General features: G+C 39.9%; 1 protein-coding gene across 2 annotated transcripts in view; it reads right to left on the bottom strand.

Moving 5' to 3' along the window:
* Positions 1-23,939, bottom strand: part of clybl (citrate lyase beta like) — a 65,470-nt gene that overhangs the window by 16,498 nt on the left and 25,033 nt on the right. For both annotated transcript variants that reach the window (XR_008321957.1, XM_053328999.1), the window contains exon 2: positions 11,540-11,753. Coding sequence is in view for 1 of the 2 variants with exons in the window: in XM_053328999.1 (XP_053184974.1) it covers positions 11,540-11,753 (214 nt within the window). In the remaining variant the exon portion in view is untranslated. The remainder of the gene's footprint in view (positions 1-11,539; positions 11,754-23,939) is intronic.

Here is a 23,939-nt window from a genome sequence, read left to right as displayed (position 1 = left end):
TTTGCATCCTGCTGCGCAACTCGCAATGCCATTTAAAATGAGCTGTAGACTATCGCAGGTGAAGGCTGCCTGCCTGAAGTGAGACTGTACGCATTTGTTCATCTGTCTTTGTCAGTATGTGTGTCGGTGTGTGTGTTAGCAGGCTTCAAGTCATTGTGGATGGGTTTTGACAACTGACACGCTGCACTGCAGAAAGCTGGAGTGAGATGACTGACTAATTCAGGCTATGTTGATAACTGAGACGTAGGAGAAGGAGATTCAGGCCTTCACTCTGTCAGTTGGAGACAAACTGTGTTACCCGTTATCCTGTCAGGGCAGACAACAAGACATAACTAGCAGGATAGAGAAGGAGGAATTTGTAAATCATGAAATCTGCTTGTCATAGTTGGTCAAAACTGACAGCCTGAGGTGGAAAAACAGCTAGTTTATAATGATTATTTATACACTTTAATTAGCCATGACAGGATCTCATTACAGCTCTTTGGTTACAGTTCATTACAAGCTGCATTGGAATGATTTTGGGAAATGACTTTCCCCAAACCATGTATTCATTTTGTAGGAACAAATACTACAGCTACTTATCTAGGGCATATAATGAATTTAGTGAATATATATGGCCCTAATATAGCTGAATACACATTTTTTTCAAAAGCTTGTTTCTCAAATATATAATTGTTAGCACACTTTAATAGCAAACTAAATTCAGTCAAAAATCAATCATCAAGAAAAATGCAACACAAAGGGCAACAACTGGAATCAAAAATCCAAAAGGGTATTTAGGCAAAGTACCCCTTCACTGGAAAACTAATTGTTGCTCTTGAGAGTGGCAAATCAGCTATAATTATCAGCTTCTGGGACTGCCTCTAATCTCTTAAGACATAATAAAAATCTACTTGAAAAATCTCATGACCAAGGGGACAACGCTAGTAAATTAACATGGCAAATTAAACAATTATAGACTAAAAGATCAATATCATTATTTATGGTAACGATAATAGTAGATTCCACTGAAATTCCACTTGGATGGCAATTACCTGCATGAAATCAGAAAAATAGATGATAGATCTGTATAAAACGTTTTTCAAAACAACTAAATCTGTTATTAGGAAATGTTTCTAGAAGCATTTTATAAAGGGAATCTACCTAAATCCATTAGTGGTGCCGTGGTTATATTACTGCCAGGGGAAGCCCAGGGAAGCCCAGTTGCAGGTGTGACGACTTGAGGGCAAAAAGTGGCAAAAAAAGACTACAAGACTACTACCAATGTAATCCACAGGGATCAGAACAGATGTATCTTGGGGATGTCACAATTCAATAATGTTACAAGGGCATTTAGTCATACTCTAGAGGAGACTTTTGGTAAGTCCATCCTATCATAATATGTCAAAAAGGCTTTAAGGGTGGCTGCGTATTCTTAATGTGCTGAATTGGTTTGGATGTGGGAAGAGCTTCCAAAAATGTCTTTAGTCAATTTACTTGACTAAGAGGATGTCATCAGGGATGCCTTTATCCCACTTATCATTTACCCCAGTAACTGAGCTTTTGCAATAGAACTGCTTTCCCATGTGGAAATAATAATAACCAGAATAATAGTCAGACAAACAAAACATAAGACTCTTGCTGTATGCTGATGACATCATTTTATTTCACACCTGAGTAAAGCTAAATAAAGTTAACTGTTATTTTATATTATTTCTAATGTTATAATGTTACAATGTCAGATGTTCATGCTAACCGTGGCCTACATGTCAAATAATGAGGGAAATGTATGTAGTAGGAAAAGCACCGGTTTCAGACTGCTGTGAACTCTCTAGCCCAAGCCAACGTCAGCTTTTGACAGATTTCTTTTTATGGTTATCTGTGCTGCTAACATTATGCCGTTTATCCATTGTTTTGGGGGTATCCAAACTGAGTGTTTTTCCATTACACAGCAGGGCAAAGTAAAATAACTTAATCTGATTGCTTTAAATTACCTCATCATTTAATTTATAATCTGATACTCTGCCAAATTTGATGGACAAGAATGCAAAATAAAAATATTATCATTGTTATCATGCTCTCCTGACATCTGACTAAACTAAACACTTGGATGGAAGATTTAGAAACTGATATAACAGCAGAAGACTGGGAATCACAGTGTGCTCAGGCTCATAGTCGGTAAGTTCTAGAACATGACTGACTGAACATGTGTCTCTCCCATAAAATTACATCAACATAATAGCAACATTCCACATTTACGCATTAAACGTACCGACTTAAAGGAGACATTATTATACAGTATTTGGGAATGCAGGAAAGTAAAAAATCTTGGGAAGATGTATTTTTGAAAGTATTTCAAGGGATCCTCAGTTTGTTATATTCATGGAAGTAATAATGATATATCTTTGTTTTCTGCATACCAAAAGAATGAATGCACTGTTTTGGAAAAATACTTGCAGGCCAAGTTTTAAAACACTGGCAGATGTCATCAAGTCATCCATTTGAAAAAAATACAGAAAAACAGGAAATGCATGCAGACCATCTGTGTATGGACCTGATAGGTAATTAAGAGGCTTTTATTATAACATATTATAAAAAGTTATAATAAAAGATAAAGACTGGACATTGTCATTCACTGGACAGTAAAGCATTTTGCTGGATACTTATTTATTCAACAGTTGGCCCAAAAGAAAGTTGAAAATAAAGAGAGGGAATGCTGGTCTGATCATTACTGCAGTTGTATGAGTATTAAAAAGTACTAGAATTAGTACTAAAAAGTAATATTCTGGTTTAAAACATGATAACTTCAGGTTTTTCAGGTATGCTAAAGATGTTTACACTGGCTCCCAGTCTCTCAAAGAACTGATTTTTAAATGCTGCTGTTGGTTTATAAAACACTGGATGATTTAGGCCCAGGTTAGGCTAGGTTATGAACCACCCAGACCTCTCAGGTCATCTGGGACAGGTCTGCTTTCTGTTTGAGAGTCAAAACTAAATATGAGAAGCAGCCATCAGTTTTTATGCTCCACATATCTGGAACCAAATTCCAGAAAAAAAGCAGGTCTGCTGCAACTCTCAGATGTTTTAAATCACAGCTGAAGACTTTTATGTTTGCTGCTCCCTCTTTTTAAATCGAATTTGAGACTTTTGATTAATATTGCATACTGCACCATAACTTTTACTCACCTGTTTTATCTCTTATTCTATTTTAGCTTATTTTTATTTCCAATGTAACACTTTTTAATGGTACTTAAACATCAAATAAAATCAATTTTATAATGTCTTGTGTTGTTTTTCAATTCCTTTTATATTTCAAAATATAAAAGCACTTTGAATTGTCTTGTTTAAATGTGCTATACAAATAAACTCGCCTTGCCTTGCCTAAAGCAGGACTATCATCTAGGCCACTAAGTATAGCTATGGAACAGGTGATTTCTGCTTTTATGGGTCAGCACAGCCATAATGACTCAGATCAATGCATGTGGCATCTTCCCTCCTCATTTATCTGAAAGCTGTATAACTATTGGTACACTACAAATCATCTGCGGCTAAATTAAGCATCTATATAAAAGCTGCTACAGCATCTAAACTGCCACCAAAGTACACTTCCTATTACCACAAGATCCAGGAAGGTAGAGTATGGTTGAAACTGATTTTCAATGGAATAAACTGTGTTCCACTGTTATGCATTGCATCAGGAAAACTCTACATACATTTCAAATAAAGCTTCAGAAGGAAAGAGGAGGACATTTTCATTATTTGATGATATTGTCACAATGTGATTCCCCAGGTGCTGCACAGTAGCTGCCCACTGCTCCTAATACTTAGGATAGGTCAAATGTAGAGATCGAATTTCACTGTATAACTGTATGTGTCACAAATAAAGTATCTTTACCTCTCACAAGCAGTCAATTAATGATCATATTTAATAAAAAAAATGTCTTAGCCCATCGTTTTGAGGACAGATTTCTTTCCAAGTTGCCTGGATTTGACTCAACCGGCTGTCTTCATTAATTTAACAACCCTGATACCAATAAGATGAAGAAGGTGTGAAAAAGAAACAAGGGAACCACAAACATATGTCACATGTAAGAAGAGCAACTGCATGGAGACAACAGATAGCCAAGAACAGCACACTGGGTAGTGGAAACCCAGACTGTGCAAAGCTTTGACTGGAGCCCTGCACACACAGCACTGATCAAAGCTCAATGTGGCGCATCTTGCTCTTTTAAAAAAAGCATCTTGTTTGAAATATTGCTGGTTTAGGGATGGCAAAGCCAAAAGAGAATTACCTATTACAGTGTTTCCCACACTGAGGGTTAGGACTCTGTTGAGGGATCACAAGATAACATTTGAGGGGTCATGAAATGAGAACAAAATTAAATGAGAATAAACATACTTATATAAATAAACAAGCAAAAATTTGATACACAAAGTCAGGTTATTGTTTAATCTAAGTTTACTTTTTGCCTTTGATATAGATTGATCGATAGATTTAAAATCTCCAGGCCCCTACAAGTTTAAAAATGAAACAATCTAATAGGAAATCTTTGTTTAACTAGCCACTACTCAATAATATATGTAACCTGAAAGGGCTGCGAGTCGACACAGCTTTATTTTAAAAAGACAGGGAAAAGGTTGGGAATGTAATCCAACTAATACTTCATTCAGTTTTTTGTTTTGTTTTGGGTTTTTTCTTGTGAAAACACACTTTTATTAAGTAGGTTACTGAACTTATCTTATTGTCATTTTTACACTTCATATATTTCTTACTTGGTACAATGTATTAAATTAGGGTTTCTGATTTGACGAGCTGCATATAAACAATGCAGATTCACTTTAACTTTAACTCCATCTTCATTAGTTTTGAATTACTTGTGTCAGCAGCAGAAATAGAAGATAATTTGTAAATGGTTTCAAATGGTTGTCAGGGGTCAGATTTACTTAACTTGCTCTGCCATGTAGACAGAGAATTAATATTTTTGCAAAATGATAAACCATTACTTATTTTTCCCACTAACGGTCCCACATCTGCTCCATTCCTCTCCTCCTCCTTTCATTTTTTCCCTGTACTCTTTCCCTTCTCCATCATCACCCCTCCTACTGGGGTTACTCTCCAAGTGTTGGGTGCATTGCGCAGCCCACGTAGCACAGAGCGGTGTGGGCTTCGGTGCTGCCAGTGAAAACACAAGAGTGTAACAGGATAATGAGAGAGGGAGAGAGGACCTCTGTGTTCTCTATGTCTCAGCATTTTCCAATCCCTCGCCCGGCCTCAATCCTCGCCTTGCCCTTAACCCAAGGTATCTGGAGACGCTGCACAAGTGAGCATTTCAAAAAGAAAATTAAAATACCAGAGAACGCTGAAATAAAATCTGTGATTACTGTCTATATCTAAAAAGATACATATGAAAGAAATGTCCCCCTCTCTATTACACGCCCCTCTCCATACCTAAGCAACGCACGCTAATCGCTGCACTGTCATCACTCTCTTATGCACCCTGACCTCTGGTTCGCCTATCATGCCCTCCCAGAGGACTCCAATCGATACCTGACACATGACACTTAACACACATATATACAGAACCTGTGACAGACAGTAAGGTTTGGAATGGTGGGTGTTTCTGATCTCCCCGGGACAGGGTCTATTTACTGGCTGAGCAGCTCACATCCCGTTGGTGAGTCTTGGCAGCCGGACTGGGAGTTTCTCTCATGTCTCTTGGGTCCTTTGAGATGTTGAGCACACAACTATACACACACAAGCACATGTATACGCATGGACGTAAATACACGCACATACTTACACACACACTAAATACAAATGTTCAGTATTCATAATTCAACTGGCTAACATTATTTCCCAGGAGCTCTTTCTGTCAAGAGTTTAGTCATTTGAATCCACTTAAATGGAGAGCAGATCTTTCAGTGTCCTCTGGAATAACACAATGAGCATTGAACTGAGGTCATGTATCAGTTAACAGTTGGTTGCATAATTTATGTAAAGTTGAAAATCTCTGGTGTCAGACACAGTTCATGCATAGACCATAGCTCATATATTGACTGCATTACAACCAGGAAAAGGTAATAGACCGTAATAATGTCACCCACTCAACAATGTGCCATCTAATCTACCCTCAGCTGCTTTCACTGAAAGCAGAAAGCTCCATCTCTGGACCAGTGGTTTTAATAGTGTGAGCAGGGGAAGCAAGATGAAAAAAAAAGGAAAAGAAGAAAGGATTTGGTTCATGACACCTGTACCTTATTATGAACTTCACTACAACATGATACATAGCACCTTTATGAAGTTTATATTTAATTTTTGTAAAAACTGCAACAGGTAAGTGTTGATTTAATTCTCTGTTAATTCCTCAGACTATAGTTTATCTTGCTGTTTTAGGTTGCATTATATTCTTTTATTATTACTATTATTATTACTAATATTATTTCCACTTTATGTGTAATGGGAAAGAGCAATGGTAATGTATTGTAAATTGTAATTGTTGTATGTTCAGTGCCTTCTGTAATTTTAAGTATTTAATATTGTTACAGACTTTATTTGTAAAACTTAAAGGAAAAGTATCTGAAAAAGTACCTTCAAATTTTTCATTTCATGGTATAACGTGTAATCGCTCATTGTCTTATCTTTACACGAAAATATAGTTCTTGTAATTCCGCTAACCAAAACCATCCAAGCCAAAACCAAGTTTTCACAATTTGAGTCAATTAAACATGGTAAAATCAAGTATGTTTGGTGGTTGTAATTACACCCATGTTCTCATAAAACTGAAAAAATCCAGGAGCAGTTGGTTTCTGGTTGGCACATGGGCTCAATAAAAGCCAATTAGGGTTTGATCACTATCAAGAGAATTTAAGATGAACAAATAGCGAATTAACACATTATAGGTTGTTTTGGTTCAATAATATAATGATAACAAAATATTTCAAAATTCAGTAGAAAAAAGAAACACCACAGGTCCTCTGTCATACATGAGTGATGTAGAGTGCAGTGGGCACTTTCTGCTGATTGTAACAAGTTGTGTATGCACTTGCGTGTTTTTGTATTTGTGTCTATCTGTGTGTATATGTGTCTACATGTGCACACTTGCCTGTGTGTGTGTGTACGCGCATGTTTGTGTTCTTGCATGTCTTGTGGGCTCGTGTGCATTTGCAGGCGCGTGCTAGTGTGCGAGAGGCGCTCCCCGCCGTGTCGGCCGCGCCACCATGCCATCTGGAGAGGAAATCGAGTGTGAAGTACAGTATAGTTTGGGACCAAGCTCCGTGGCAGCGGCTCAGCAGTTAGTTCATTAGTTCCAAACTTCCAGGGATTAGGAGAGAATCTCTACGGCAGGGAGGCAGGGGGGAGTCAGGGAGGATGGAGGGACCCATGTGGGGAAAAGAGAGAGAGGGAAAAACCCAGTAGGGATACTGGACCATAGGGCAGTGAGAGACAGAGAAAGAACATGTGAGAGAGAGAGAGATAAACAATCTTAACCCCGAGGACCCTGGAGAGGGGAGAGGAGCGAGAGAGGAGAGAGAGACAATGAAAGAACAAGACGGCGAGGGAGAGATGAGGAGAGAGGACAGGTGTAGCCGTCAGTTCCGCTCCGGGGTTTCAACCTGCCCTCCCTCTTCCTCCACCCCACTGATCATACAGATATGATGATATGTGTAAGAGTGTTAGAGCAGTCAGCCTTGTCTTCCCTCCCCTCTCTCCTCCTCCTTCTCTCCCCTATGGGTCCGTGGTGACAGTTAGCAAGCTCTGGGTGGCTCCTACCCTTTACTCCCTCTCTCATCTCCTTGATTCTTAAGCAGCCAGCATTACTGCCAAGATGCAGGGCAGACATTTTTTGGAGTCAAAGTGGCACGCAATTAAAGCAGGCGCTCATGGATTTCAATTTTCAAGGGGAGGGGGCACACTGACCTTCTTAGCGTACCTTTTTGTCATGAATATCCTTCCCTGTTTTAAAGGTGAAGGTGACAGATCATGAAAAGAATACATTATTAAACACATAATAATAGGTGGATATTTGGGCTGTAGTCCCATTTAAGGCCTACTCATGCATACCAGCTAACTAACCTTACATTTCACCTGACCCATTGCTGCCTTCACTAAAACAGTGGCTGAAAATGGCATTTAGTGAGCTCAGTCCCTGCTTTGCTCCTTTTCTCTCCCTCTGTCTGCACCAGACATGTATTATAAGACCACTGGTGAATCCTGGCATTTCTTAGCAAATAAGGGTTGTGGTTGTGCGGTTGTCATGGTCAATATAAATGCAACTACAGTATACATTGTAGAAATTGTGATTATCTATGCATTTGCAATTCAATTGGTTCCAGAAGATCTTAATCTGACATAATAAAAGAAAGGTTATGTGTTTGACAAACATTACAGGGGATGTTTACAACCGTATATGTTGCACCATCACAATTTTTAGTTGAGCAAAGTTAGCTGGGTATTTGCTAAAAATTACAGATGTAAATGTGTCCAGCCGCAGTCCATCTGACATGCATAAAATGCCAATATTTAAGATTGGATGACAATCATGTTTTGCGTATGTCCCATAACATTAAATAACTATTGGTTTAATGTTATCAACTCAACAAAAATATCATCTTCCTGGAGTAATGAAAAATACAATGTGGGGGAAGAGAACTTAAAACTTAAACTCTTTTGACTAGATTATTGCAATCTTGTAAACAGATGGGGAAAAAAACATCTAAATAGGCCAGTTTGAAGAGTAAAATAATACCAATGTTTTACTGCTCTGTCTGATGTTGTGGTTGACAGCAGTCAGAAATGTGCTCTGTGGCTACGCTCCATTTAGCCATGCAGGCATGCCGCTTGTTACACAGCAGCAGCGGCGGGGAAACCCACTTAAACAAGAGTGCAGGCGATGTTTAAGGCGACAGGTCTGATGTTGAATTTCTATCATCTGATAATCAAACAGAGGCAGGTGGTAAGCTGCCATAAACTTTAACATCTTTTAACATCTTGTTAGTGTCGGCAAAGACACTTTAGTACCTTTTACATTCGGACTGTTTTTCATTAGTCTGCATTATTTATGATTGTGTATGTGCCCCATAGAGCCATCAATTCAGGTCAGAATAAGAGGAATGCCGTTTTGTGTGTCGCATTCAAACAGAGTGGAAATCATGACACAGTGTACTGACACACTCTAGAGCACACTTTAACTCACTCAAGCAAGACAAGAAGTTAAACCACTGGTGGTCAGCAAAAGATTTTTAGGGCGTTTTAAGTTTCTCCTTAATAAGTATATTATTAAAGAGCAATAAGTGGCTGTTTCCATCATATGGTTACACACTTGACTGGATGTGCTGCGAGTGATTAAAAGTTCAAATAAAAACAGGAGGCAAGAGAAACAGAAGCATAAAAACATGTCAAATAGGAGGCTGTGGAATTACTGGGCTTTTGTCTTGTTGTGATGCTGAATAGAAAGCTCCTCTGAAGTCACCGTATGCATCTCTTAATTCTTTCCTGGTGTCATTACAGTGTTTTTATTATCTGAATTTTTACTGTAGACGGAACTAAGTTGTCGTGACACTCATTTCTGTGTGTGATAAAACCAAGCTGCAGATATTACACCTTCTTATAAATTTAATTCCCGCGTTTTGCATCTCTAAATTGAAACGGCTTAAAAACACATATTGCGTGACTCCAAACAAAAACAATTTTTTGCAACACTTTTTTTTTTCTATTTTACTCGTATAAAACCTCTGTGTGTGGCTCTTTAGTAAATATGGACAAATGCAATTTGAGTGTTCAGATATATCAAAGTAAGAAAACTGAAAAATCATTATAACAAATTGATTTCAAAACATGGAAATTATTATCCAAAACAAACATCTTCGCATTATTTCTGACAGCGCACACATACACACTTGCGTTTCCTTCTATCCTTGTAAGGACCCTTCTGACATACTGCATTCCCCAGCTCTTAACCTTCAACCATGATAACTAAATGCCTAAACTCCCTCCCATACCCTAAACTATACCAATTCTTACCATTAAACTCAATTTTAACCCAAAAACAGCTCACTATGGGTCTGTCCAAATGTGAGGACCAGCTAATACTCACATTGGACCTCATAAAGATAGACATACAAGCCACACACACACAAACACAAACCAGAATCACTGTTTATCCAACAGGAAAAAAATATCTTAAGGGAAGGTATAAGTACACAACAACCCCCATGGATTTCCAATTGCCACAGTGGAAAAAGAAGCTGAGAGTGTGGGAAATGAAGAAAGTGTGCCAGTAGGACAGGAGCATTTTGTTATTGAGTAAATAACAAATTTTTATATTACACAGTATGACCTAGCGAACACATAATAGGTTACAGGATTTCTGCACACTGCTAGATTATTTTAAAGCTAACATGAACTTACATGTAAAAAAAATAAAATACTATAATCTATCCTAATGTCTGTGTAGTGCTGATCAGAGGGGGGAAAAGTAATTGGCTTATTAGGCGGGGAACTATTGGAGTACAATCGGTTTTTTTTTCTAGGATTTTATTTGAGAATTCAGAAGGCTAGTGGAAAAGCACTAAGCCTGCTGAGGGACATTATTCTGCATGTTAGGGGAAAAGAACTGCCCTGTAGCTAATGTCAATTTCCACTTTACTTTAAGCAGTACATACCAGAGCTTAATTCTTACTTTTTGCAGGTACAATTCATTAAATCACTTTTGGAATTAAAGGGGTGGGGTGGTCATATTCAAAAATTCACAGTTGTTTCCTGCTAATTCAAACAAAGTCAGGAGTAAGGTCTTGTGTTTATTTGTGAAATGAGTGGGTTGGTGTAAGGAAATAGGTGGGTTGAAGCAGGAGACTTTTGTTGAAATAAGATAGAGACATGGACCTGTCACATGCTGACAGCTGAAGAATTCTTCTCAAGCCTGAATGGCCGCATTCCTCTCCACATTTCCTCTCTAAAAACATAATAAAGACAGAAGCTCTGACATCCACCAACTCCATCGCAGGGTCACAGTTTTAACCTGTCAGTCACACCGGCCATCATCTTATTGTCTTTGTCTGCTACAGGAACAGCCTCCAGCTATATCAATCATCTTTATTATCATGACTTAAAAACCTTTGTTAGTTAACTTTTTACCCGGGCCCCTTCTTTATCCCGCTCTCCAATCACAATTTCATGGGCAGTTCAGTAGGGCCAATGGGGAGGTCGTGTGGGCGGGAGGAGAATGCTTTTAACCTGCTGCATCTGGTGCTTTCCCGCTGTTCACCCAGTGGGACGTGGTCACCTTGTTTTAAAGGACTCTGATAGGGGGGCACCGCTGCCTTTATACCATCATAATAGGGTGAAATGTGCTTGTTTTAAACATCTCACTTAGGTAGTTTTCCTTTCAGTGATTAAGACCGAGCACCTGTCTGAAGGAGCCAGACAGAATTCAAATCATTCAGGATCATGCTGCTGTGCTTGTATGTTTGTGTGTTCCTTGTTGACCTGTTCATACGGAGCTACATTTCATTCACACGTGCATCTCTGTATTCCACACACACACAGTATATACCTACATACCTTTTTGCTGAGGGCTACACCATCCTCACAGTCCAAGACAGCACAGTCGACATGCAGCGAAGCTAGTTTCCTCAATTTTCGCTCATCATTGCCAGGGCAGTAGAGAACTGCCCTGCGGGGTATGTAGCGCAGCGAGGTGCCTGCAGAGTGATGGTGATGACGCCATCCCCCGGTATATGAGTGCCAGGCTGCGGGCAGGAGCCAACCGCTCTCCCTGTCAACACAAACATATACAAACATAAGCACACAGCGGCACACAGACACATACATGCCTGCACAAATACATGTCTTTGTCGCATACATTACTTATGAGCTCACACAGTATCACTACAGGGCTAAGGGCGATGAATAATTTAAGGTTGTTGCTGTATTTATCTTCATAATATCTACAGTGTTTTAGATCATATATGAAGATCCAGGAAGAGGCCACTTAATTCAGACTACAGTGAAAGTTTGGAAATGTTTCATTTGGGAGTTCTGTTTGCCTTTCAGCTGTTTCCATTGAAAGGGATGAGAGATGATGACCTGTGCTTTTAGCTTTCTTTGTTGAGAACAAACTCACCCAAACACAGAGCCACTCATATGCTAATGCTGCCACACTGCTGACTATCCAGGCAGAGCAGAAAATGAATGAGTAGGGGTATCAGCAGCTGGTTGGAGCTGAGTCATAGAAAAATGTAAGCTTGAGAAACATGGTGAAATTTTGATGACAATCACTCCTAAAAAGGTGAAAACCTTTCATTATTAGAAACCCTAATTTTTCAGTTTAAGTACACCATGACAAAATGGAGACATAAAGGTGTACATGATGAGAACATATTGCATTATTTGAAATAGAACTGAAAATACAATGCTTAACCTCTGTTTACATCACTGCTGTGCTGATCATAGTGTTTAACTACAAGTTGGTATGCTCCCTTCCCATGTGGTTTTATACCTATTCACACATTGACACATGATAATTAGTCATGTGACTGCAATGTAAACAAAATTACTTTAAACAAATGTAATATCCCTTCATCTCCAGCGTTCACCAGAGTGAAGGACCTTTTCAGGAATCTTGCTGCACTTCATCTACATAAATGACTTTACAATTGTGCCACTCATTCCCCCATTCACATACACACACATACACACAAATAGCAGCAAGCTACCACACAAGGTGCTGGTGTAACCATAGGGAGCAATTCAAGGTTCATTTTTTGCCCCAAGGACACTTCCACATGTGGACAGACGGAGCCACGCAACCACCAACCCTGTGATTAGTGGACGACCTGCTCCATTCTCCGCAATACATGAGAGATTCATTACCAAAAGTGTTTAAAAGGTGCTCACCCAAAAAATATTTTATGCCGGGATGTAATTCCAAAAATTGTCCAAATATTTTGCTATATTGTGCAAAGCTTAAAAAAATAACCTCTTTTGATGAATAACAGTGCACGCTTTTCTTATATACATGCAGTGAAAGTGTCTGAAGTCAAAAAGTGAAACACATCACTTGAGTGCTCCTCTCAAAATGTTCTACAGTCTCTTAGCTCTTCAGAGGATTCATGTTACAAGTTTGGCAAAGACATGTAACAAACAATTTTTGGCAGCTACTTTATTTTTAGAAGCATTTAATTTTTCATGCGGTGCCGAATGAGCGACTGCGTGCTGCGGGAAAAATGCAGGCGAAAACACACACCATGTTTTTTTTGTGTTTTACATCTTAACAACATAAATGATCTACGCAGAATGTCGCACGGTGAAATGCCACGTTTACAAAATCGTTGACATGCTCATCGTCGCATCTCCCTACTCTGTGTGACGCGTGCTCGCATGTGTCAAGGGTTCACAGGCAAAGTCACAAACACATGCAGCGATACTGACTCGTGTTCCCCCTTCCTGTCCACACACACACACACACACACACACACACACACACAAACACACACACAAACACACAGAGATAATCACACACGTCTTAATAACTTGTTCTGTCAATCTGGCCTCTGAAACAATTGGCCCTAATGAATAGCTCAATGTTGAGGATCAGATATATCTAATTACAGCTTTTCCAACCACTAACTCTTGCTGGGTATCAGAAGCCCTTCGAGGGATTATATTGGTAGATAGTGTCCTTAGACAAAGGACACTAAGACAAAGAAAGGAAGGGGAGGGAGGGTGATGTTGGGGGTATACCTTCTGGTAAAATAAAAAGGAGGTTAAATTATTTTCTTTTCTTGTTTTCGCACTCTCAAGGAGCTAAAGTCACTCCATTTAATCCTGTCAACTACGCTTCCACATGCCCTCCAGTCCCAATCAGGTCTAATCTGCACTGAGATGTTGCTGCTGTAGCGGGTACTTATCGACCAATTGAGGTTGCTTCCTGCGTTTTAGTGCGTGCAGGTAGATAACCTTTTTGGACTGGGAAAAGTACTCTCAAAAAAAAAAGGGGAGAAAATATGGCAAATATGGAGCCAGACATAAATGCTCTGCCATGCAAATTGTGGACATGTGAAAAATAAGGATTTCAGGGACAGAAAGCTACAGGGCCCAATTTGACGGCGAAGAGCGGAAAGGAAAGCAAACAGCAAATTAGAAAGGAAAATAGTGGGTGAAAGGACGGAGGTGGGAGTGCTAAGTGGTAAGGGGGTAAGAGGGGGGGCTGTTGAGACCTAAGTGAAATCAGTCTATTCTGTGCATACTGCTCAAGGGGAAATGTTAAAAAAAAAGTGCAGTTGAGAGTGCCTACTTAAAAGGCAAATATATTATAATAAGTGGAGTACAAAAAGATGGTGGCTGTAATTTAAGAATAGGTTTCATTAAAAAGGAAGGAAATTGAGGGAGTGGAGGTGCCTTGATGTTGGCTACAGACAAGACAAAAGAAGAGGAAAAGGTCAATAACAGACCAAAATCAGCATATCTCTACATTAATTTAATCATTCCTTTCATGGCGCTGAGGGGGTCTCATTTTACAGTAAACTGGCAACTAAAGACCTTTTCAGACATGGATTACCTAACATTGTTGGCTTCAATCTGTCTCTTTATGTCTTTTCTTGTAATTCTGGCATCAATGTCTTTTGTGTTAATGTTCCTTATAGCCTTATTCAGACATGACAGGACATTTCGTTAAGAGCTGTGCAATATTTGGCACCTGGTGCAAGAGGGAGCAGAGAGAGAAGGCAGCTGTGAGTTAATGGATAAATGGATGGAGACTTTTTTGGGGGGGTTTTTTTGTTCTTTCCAGGCTGACTCACTGATGATTCAGCCTGAGCCATAAGGGACATTTGCCACCACTACTCACACTGACACATTTTTGCGCTGATTTCATCATTTACTGTTGTTGGGTTGTAATTGCTGCCAGTTGTTTAAAATCCAACAGTGCACTGAATGACGTTAGTGTAATTGTGTAAATAAGTGTAATTCATGTGTTTTGCTGAGAATTCATTTATTTCAGCTGCATGGATAAATATGGGAAATATAGGGAAAGAGCATTGGTCTGATTAGTATTTTGTGGGGTAAAAGAAAGGCTTTTTTGCCCCTGGTCTCACCATGAGTGGAATAATGAGAGAATAATCTCAGTCTCTTTCACTCTACTTTATGTTATAAAACTGATATTATCTTCTCAGTGCAAAACAGATTATGAGTGATGTTACATACACAGTGATCTTACACAGCTGAACTCTCACATTGTACATGTTTTTCCTTCAAATAAATAAAAGTTCAGTTCTCCTTAAAAATATTCCCATATTAGATGAAAAGATTACCTGTACAGTAGGCAGGGTAATAGGATACAGCTGATACAGGTGGAAATAAAATATGAAATAAATATTAAGCATAAAGCTAATAAAAAAAGTCTTAATTGGAACTAGTCTGTCACCATATAAACACAATGTTAATGCTGCTTTTATTGGCTTATTCCAGTGTAGCAAAAAGCTTAGGAGCATGTCAAATCTCACATCTATCATGTCCCCACTTGATAAGATTGTGTGGAAATAAAAGATTGATGTAGATTTAATAATATGGTAAGTAGGAATGAATACTAAATGATAAGTTAATACTTTGTTTTTATATCCCAAACAAAGATATGAATACCTTAAACTAGCAATCTGCTGCTACAATAACCTTAACAAAAATACATTCTGTTCAATACAGCAACAAGTGGTCAAATTTATATGCACATTTTTCCATTTGTTTATTTTGGTTTGTTATATCTGGTGCGGTTTCAGCATTAGATTTTGAAAACTGAATGAAATATTGAAACTGGTGGCTAATATGAAACAATTCAATATTCTCATATAAACCCAAAAAGAGCTGCTCATAACGGCAGGAAGTCATAAACATCACTGACAGATTTGAGCGACCAGTGCATACCTAGGCATCATCCATGCACTACATGCAATCTGGATTATTTTTTAACACCATCCCACATCTGGTCAACATTTTCTCATTATTAGATCACTATATACTTGTGTTCTATATATTTAAACAGTCCCCAAAGTACCATATGCACCTACGTTAGCATACTCTTTACCTCTCCTCGCTTTTTTCTTTCTTTTTTTACATGAAAGGTTATGATAACATAGGGCTGTGTGGCTATATTAGCAGCTGTAAAGTGGTGGGCCCTGGCCGCAGTGACTACATTTACTGGTCTGAGATCAGAGGTAACTGTGTGTTTGTGGGTTTATATGGTGCTGGATGGGGCTGGTTCTCATTAGCGGAGAGGCAGCAGCAGACCCAGGCCTAGTGGCACTAAGAGGGGGAGAAAGAGGGGAGGTGGAATGTGGTGAGACGGTGGTGAGCTTTGTATTAGACTAGACATTTGTTTTCCAGACCCCAACAGTACAGTATGTCATATACTAAATGACTGGGCCTGCTGGCTGACAAATAACTACCTTCCCTAGCCAAAAACCATTGTTCCTATAAACTTCCAGGCTCCTCTGTGCTGCTCTTTTCCGTGCTGGCTGAGGCTGTATTTTACATGTAAATTTCTGTCTGTCTTTCCCGTACACCAGAGAGTGTCTTGGACAAAGCAGTTCACTGGTTTAGAGCCATCAACTGATCTTCAATCCATCAGAACAGCCTCTGATGATCTGACACTCACCGGCGGTGTCTCTGTAGTGCCTAACTACAATAAATCCACCTTGAACCATGTATCCCTGAACCACTACATCTTATCTTCACCGAGCTCAGACAACAGATGAATACTTTCACTATATTCAGCTCCTGTTTTTTTCCCCTCCAAGTTCCATCTCCTTATCTCTGAAATCCCCTGTCATGTAATCCAGACAAGTGCACAAATATTTCAGCAGGTAATAGCATGTTACTAAGAAATGTCAAACCGAGAAAAGGACCTGGGATTCTACACTTGTATTCACTGTGTAATGCTTGTGTGCATCTTTTTTCTGGTGATGTATCTGACATTTGGGGGTTTTATAAACATGTGAATATATCACAGAGGTCTTTGCTCATTTTTGGTAGTTCATAGGTTTATACTGGTTTTGGCCACCAGTGGTAATATGGGATGCAAACTTCTAAAAACATATATATATACACTGGCACATTTTAAATAGATATACCTGAATTAGTGAGGCTGAATCCTACAGTTTGCTTAATTCATTCACTTTTTATTTTCTTTTAACTGGTTGTAATATTCATGATTCTCAGCTCAAATTGTTGTGAGTGTATAAGGAGAGGCAGCATGTGCATGTTTGGTGTAAACCTCCATTACAAACATATTGCTTTATGGGGAACTATATTGCATATCCTCATGTGAAGCAGAGTTTGACCAAGAGTCAAAGATCTATGTGAAAAAATTATCACTGGCTATACAAATATACACGGAGATTGAAGATGAAGTCCTTCTCATGGTTTATTGCACATTACATGTTGGTTTAGGGGGAAAGGATTTGTTGTGTCCTTCATTTGTGGTGGTTTATTCTGGTTGGATGATAATTTAAAAAACACTTTTTTTGGTGTGTGACAGGTTTTATTTGTCGAGTGTGGAACAGAAGACAAAGTTTACAATGTGATGTTATTTCACCAGTTGCTTCACCAATGCAACTGTATTTCTGGTGTCCTTAAGACCATTTTATTTGTGCCTAACTTCCAAAAGCTAGGGTTCTTCAACTGCAGCGTACACACATAGAAAAACAACTAAATTTTAATAAATATTCAATTTGTCATCAAATCTGTGACATAACATCTAACTACTGTTGATTGCAATCTGGCTATCCATATTCTGTAGTATTAATACCCTGCAGCAATTGTTTCATTATCACAACGTGATGATCACCGTTTCCTGTAACTCTACTGGCCTCCACCTGGCAGCATAATAGCCTAATTCAGGTGGTAATATTCATCCTACCACATGAATTATAGCAGATAACAAGAGGCCCACTCCAAAACAGACCCTGACAACAGCCTCCCTCTCAATATGTAGATTTCCACAATTATCTCCAGCATGGTAGCGCAGGCAGAAGCTGTGTCTAAAATGCACAAAATTAAAGATCTGTGTTTCTACCCCCACAGTAATCATCTACTTCTTAATATGCAAACTACATTCTGAGGTCTGTGGTTCTTAAGATTCCAGATTAAATTTGGTGAAAATAAAGATGGGGGGGAAAAAGAGTAAGGAGGAAATCGGTGTTGCTGAAGCATAAACAGACCCTCTGTTTGCAGAAAGCTGTCAGCGGGTGGGAAATAAAATGGTCAAAAAGTCATCAATATTTACTTTGCTTCATGTCCACCTGTCTGTCAGACACTTTTCTGTTTGTTAGAATGATCTAGAAATACCGCCTCATGTTTGTATGCCTCCACCACCACCAAGTAGTAGTTTAAAACCAAGTCTGTACAGACTCATAATATTTGCAGTTAAGACTTTGAAGGAATTTATTCAAATTCAATATGTCTTTTTTTCTTGGCGAAATGCAAGTTGTCACTGTACTGACATATATGATTTCAGTGAATAATTTCCATTGAGAAACATGCTGTCTTCACTTAAAAACTGTAAAACTTTGTCATTGTTAGCATATCAATTCAAAAAACCGTTTTTTGTGGTCAGTGACCTTGACCTTTGTCCAACTTCATTTCATGTCTGAGTGAAAGTGTATAATTGTGCCAAATTCTACGAAACTGCCTCAAGGCGTTTCTGAGATATCACATTCACAACAATGGATGGACAGACAACCTGAAAACACAATGCCTCCAGCCACAACTATCGCCGGCATGGAAGCATAAAGAGAGGGCTGAAGTGTTCCCGACACATGGTCCTCCTCCCAGCATGATTCTGTATATGTTTGGGTTTTTTGGGGTGGGGTTTTCACACTGCCTCCATGCTGAAAAATTAACCAAAGACACCCAAAGACAGGGAGAGAAAAGAATCAAACACTTTCCTCTACTTTTTCTCTTTTCTGCCCCCTGCTTTCTTTGCTTGTCCTCCAGCAAGTAGGAACTCGGGAAGAGCAGTACGCTCCCCTCCAGACTACGATCAGCTGGTGGCTGCAGAGTTTACTGGGGGCTGGCCTCTCTTCTACCAGGAGGAGGAGGACAGACAATAGCATACTGCACCCACTAACATTTTGTACATGATGACTGTATTGACTTATTGTGTCAACAAATGAACAACAGATATGAAGAACCAGCAGCAGACAACATTTAAGAAAGCAATACCCTGTAACCCTCAGCAAGCCTCCATGCTGTTCATGTGCTCCATTAACATAAAACTGCAATATCTTGCTCCAGTATGTAGGAGAGATTCCTCTGATTACATCATCACTGGCACTATGTCTCCCTCTTCTCGCTTTAAAAAGCTTATTCCGACGACAATGTCCCTCACCATCAACAATACCCCTAACTCCTCCTCCCATCCATGCCTTCTCCCCCTTTCCGGTCTCATTAGTTTGGGTTTTATGCCTTAATCTACACAATGAGGATGAAGTCATGGCGGTTATCTTCAACAGCCAATGTCTGTCTACCTGTAATCCTTCTCAAAGTCCCCAGCTTTCTTCCAGCTCACAAATCGGCGCACAATGCTTTTATGCAAGGCCTCAGCCGTGATGCCCAGAGACGACAGCGGACTTCTCTCATCCCTTCACATAAAAAACTAGTTCAATTCCACTCCTCCTTGAAAAGAAACGGAGATGTCTTTATCTAGGTCTCAGGATGGGGAAAAGTCAGAATGTAAAGGACATAAGAGCTTTTCATGGCTAGGAATTGTCACTCCAGCTCCCTCTCCCTACTGCCTGTCTCTCGCAGAAAACTCCATAGATCCATTTAAGTCAGTATTGATCATTGCGTAGCTCATGCTGCATTTACAGTTTAGGCTAAATTCATGTGAAATAAATGAACAATGAAATGCAACATTATATGTGTGCAGAATACACTTTAGAGAGCAGTAAAAGAAAAAAAATCAATGAATTTATCATTAAAAGTTAATTGAGAGGGGAGCTTAAAAAGGTCAAACAAGTCGCTCCATTTGAGGAGGGCATAAGGGGGTTAGCTTTTAACTTAGCATTTTTATTGACTCTGGCAAAACAAAATGAGCGGGCTCTGTAGGATTGTGCACTCTGCATTGGCCATTCAGGCCTTCAGAGGCCCATTGTAGTACTTTGAAGAGAATGAAAGGAAACCCCACTGGTGGAAATGCAGTGGAACAGCCCCACAACAGGCCACAACTGTTCCCTTATGCATGAAAGGCAGGGACATAAAAGACAAGATGGACTTCTGAGGTAGGGCCAAAAACAAAGGCAACAAAAGTGCTGATCACGAGGGGATGACACGACTCGTCTCGGCAGAAGGAGCAGAGAGAAAAGGGGCAGGGGACAATAGCACTCCCGGCCAAATGACATGTCGAAGAATTGAAAAATCCACACAAGAAGTGTCTTCTCAATTCACAAAACCCACAAGAGCTGGGTGACTGTCGGCTGGACTCTGGTCAGTCTGAGAGGGGGGTGGGCTGTAACAGCCCGCAGCTTTTCTCTCTTCAACTTTCTTTCCTAAATCTTTTCCCCGTTTTGGCAAATAATTTGGCAAGGGCAGAGAGACTGGGGTGATGGCTTTAGTCAGCACACACCAAACCCAAACCAAACCAAACCTAATCAAAGCGTGGTGGGTTCCGCTCCCGCAGCTTCCTTTTTTATCTGTTGGCTGTCTGTGTGTCAGATCTGTTTCTGTTTGTGCCCTAAGCATAATTATGCTACTGCCTAACCTCCATGGAAACAGTCAGATGAACAAAAACATGTTTGCTCTCATTCAAAAAGCATCTTTGTTATTAGTGGCACACTGTAATGGCTGCTGATTTTTGAGCCAATGTTTCAGAAGTCATACTAAATGACGCTTCGTTAATAATAACGCTTCCTGCCGATATTCACTCTGTTGGCTTCTAGACTGGGAACAGCTGTGAGCTTTTTTGTTCTTGTTGATGTTTCCAATTGTGGGAAATAAGTTTTGTTTGTGTGGGCATTTTTTTATAATTTAATGTAATGAAGCAAACACAGTTATATGTGTGTGTGTGTGTGCTCCTTATATGGATGGCTAGACTTAATTTAAAATCCATCAATGATGCTCCATGCACTTGGAGAGAAATGTGTGAAAACTTTGCAATTTAAGAGAGCTACTTCATTTTTGTTATATTAATACATATTTTTTCACACAAGTACACATAAAACTGTCACACATAACATGTGAATAAAAACATAAAAACAAAAAAGAACATATAGAGTAAGGGCTAGGACTATGTGTTAAGCCAAATGTTGAACAGTGCACTCCACAGGTGAAGGCCCTCCTCCACGATAGCCTGAGGCCTGTCCCACAATTCTTCACACATACCCACGGGGCCTTTCACTGGCCATCCCCCTGTCTGATTAATGGATCAATGTGGTAATTGATTAGTGAAGAGGAGGTGGGAATAAGAACATAGGTCAAACGTCAATAATGTCCCCTTCACAAAAGGTGGAAGACGTAAAATGTACCAGTGATAGCCTGCAGCCAGACCTCTACCCATCAAAGCCCTGGCAGGGCTAACATAAAGGCCCCAGCCCATTCTCCGGCCTGACCTGCCCTCCCTTCCCAACGCTCCTTTTCTCTTGGTAATGCTGTCTGTTAAAGTGACAGGAACCATTCTGGGAGCTGCTTGTCAGCTCACCTTCATAAAACAAGCCGTAAAGCTGCAAATAACAGGCTTATATGGCTTCATTATGCTGGCTATGCAGGATCACAGCCCTGGGCTGAGGGGTTGGGGGGGGGGGGTGGTTGAGCTGGTACTGGAGAGGCAGGGAGAATGTTGGCAGGACAGCCTGGTTCTCGTGGAGGTTTGTTGTCCCAACGGCTGTCACCATGTCCATGTTTGCTCAGGATAGAGGACCACTTGACCCCCTTCAACCCCCGTGTTTCCCCAAAATCCCATGCAGGACAAACAAAGAGGTATGACTCACTTTGGAAATGTTGTGACAGCTCAGTCTAATGAGACTTCTTTAACTATGGCTGCATACTTCATCCTAGCTCATCAAAATGAAGTGTTAACAGGTTTAGGATGTTTATTTTAGAAATTCATAGTCAGAACTATAAGATTATAAGTTGAGCCTACCTACAAATATTACCCACAATCAAGCAAAAACCATGATATTGCACCAGAACAGTTAAAGACTGGAGATGGGGAGAGCAGGGCCAGATGGAGCATACATCTGCGACAGTAAACCTTTGGCCGTGGCAGGGCTGGATGTGGGAGAGATTCTCATTTATTTCATGCAAATATCTTTGGGCCATTTCACAACCTGACAGTGGGGGCTGAGAGGTGGTCAATATCTCAGGTAGAGTCTCCAAAACATTACTTTTGGTTTTTTTTCTTATCAGCCATGGATGCCTGGCAGAGACATCCACAGTAGCAATCGTGTGGCGTCAGCTGCATTGACTCTATGCGCTTGTGTTCTTACTAGTCTGTGGCACAAATAAGTCAAGTGCCTATTCTTCTACACAAAACGTATGGTTTTCCCCCATGACTTGCTTCTAAAGGAAATTCAGACCTTTCTCAGGGTAACGCTTTAAATCTTGTTTTCAAAGAGCAACCTTTAACACATAATAACAGAATCATCTTATGTACATATGTGTAATCGTTACCCTGCATTTAATATCAGGAGGCCTCTATTAAGATTCAAAGCTTCAATAAGAGCTAAAAATAGGCTGCCAATATTAGCAAGTCAAATATGCAGCATAGAAAGCTTGCTGAACATCTGGTAGTTTAGCTTACACTACAGTATGTTCACCAATGTAACCATCCCTTTATGTGCTTATCTGTCATCTGCCCAGTCCCAGTAGTGTTGAGATCAGTCACTTATCTCCTTAGCGAGGCTGTGAGGCAGCACTACAAGCGGCATCACTGTGATCATTGTATAGTTAATTGTCACCTCCATCAACATTAGCACTGTCTAACATGCTAACCAGAGGGGGAAAGGGGGGAGGGAGGGGGGGTGCTGACTGCACGCTCTATTCTAAGACTGACACTTGTTCTCCGAGGGGCGGTTTCGGTGTCAGGATTACAGTGCATGAGAGAAAAAAGAGGCGGAGGAGAGGTGGAGAGCTTTCTCCACAACTCATGTCCCCGGGTCTGTCTGTAAGGGCAGCAAAGGGAGAAAAGAGAAGAGGAGACAGGGAGCCCGAGAAGATTGATTGGTGTTTACTTTTAAGCAGCCTCTCAACCAATGGCGGAGCAAAGTGACCAGCATGCACTGGGACAAGCGACCAGCATGCACTGGGACTATCTTCCCTTTCCATTCGGCTAACGTGGCTCCTCACTTCCATCGCTCACGTCTCTTCCACGAGTCTTGGCTCCTCCCAGCGGGGTGAGAGAGGGGGAGAGACGTGAGGTCGAAGGAGTTGCGTTCACCAAATGGGACGTCCTCACTCACCACAGCATCATTTACTCATGACAGACAGCATCTCAACTGTGAAATGTGTAGGGGTCAATGATCAAATGTGCAGAAACAATAAAGTAACAGTTTCAAAGAAAAACAGCTGCCGCCTGATAACGGGTGCTCCAGTACTTATTATACATCAAAATATATAACTCATATATCATATGTTTACTACTTAAAGAACAGAACGGCTTGAGGGAGAAATATAAACAAATATAACTATATATATGTACATACACACATACATACACATATATATAATATTATAGGGCTAGTAATGACAACCAAGACTGTAAAAGGAAGAGAATTTTTGGAAGAGAAAATAAGAAAAAATGAAATGCCTCAGCTTGTGAAAAAAAAAAAAACAGGACAAAGTTGAAACAGTGTTTTTATAATTCAGATTCTACACACATATAATATTTCTATTATTTGAATAAATATGAATAAATATAGAGAAGCCGTTGGTGCTCCTTTCACAGTCCCGTCAGATCGGCTGTCCAATCACTACA

The sequence above is a fragment of the Scomber japonicus genome, chromosome 11, assembly GCF_027409825.1.
Source record: "Scomber japonicus isolate fScoJap1 chromosome 11, fScoJap1.pri, whole genome shotgun sequence".
In the NCBI taxonomy this organism is placed as follows: Eukaryota; Metazoa; Chordata; class Actinopteri; order Scombriformes; family Scombridae; genus Scomber; species Scomber japonicus.
This window is presented reverse-complemented; position numbering and strand designations above follow the sequence as displayed.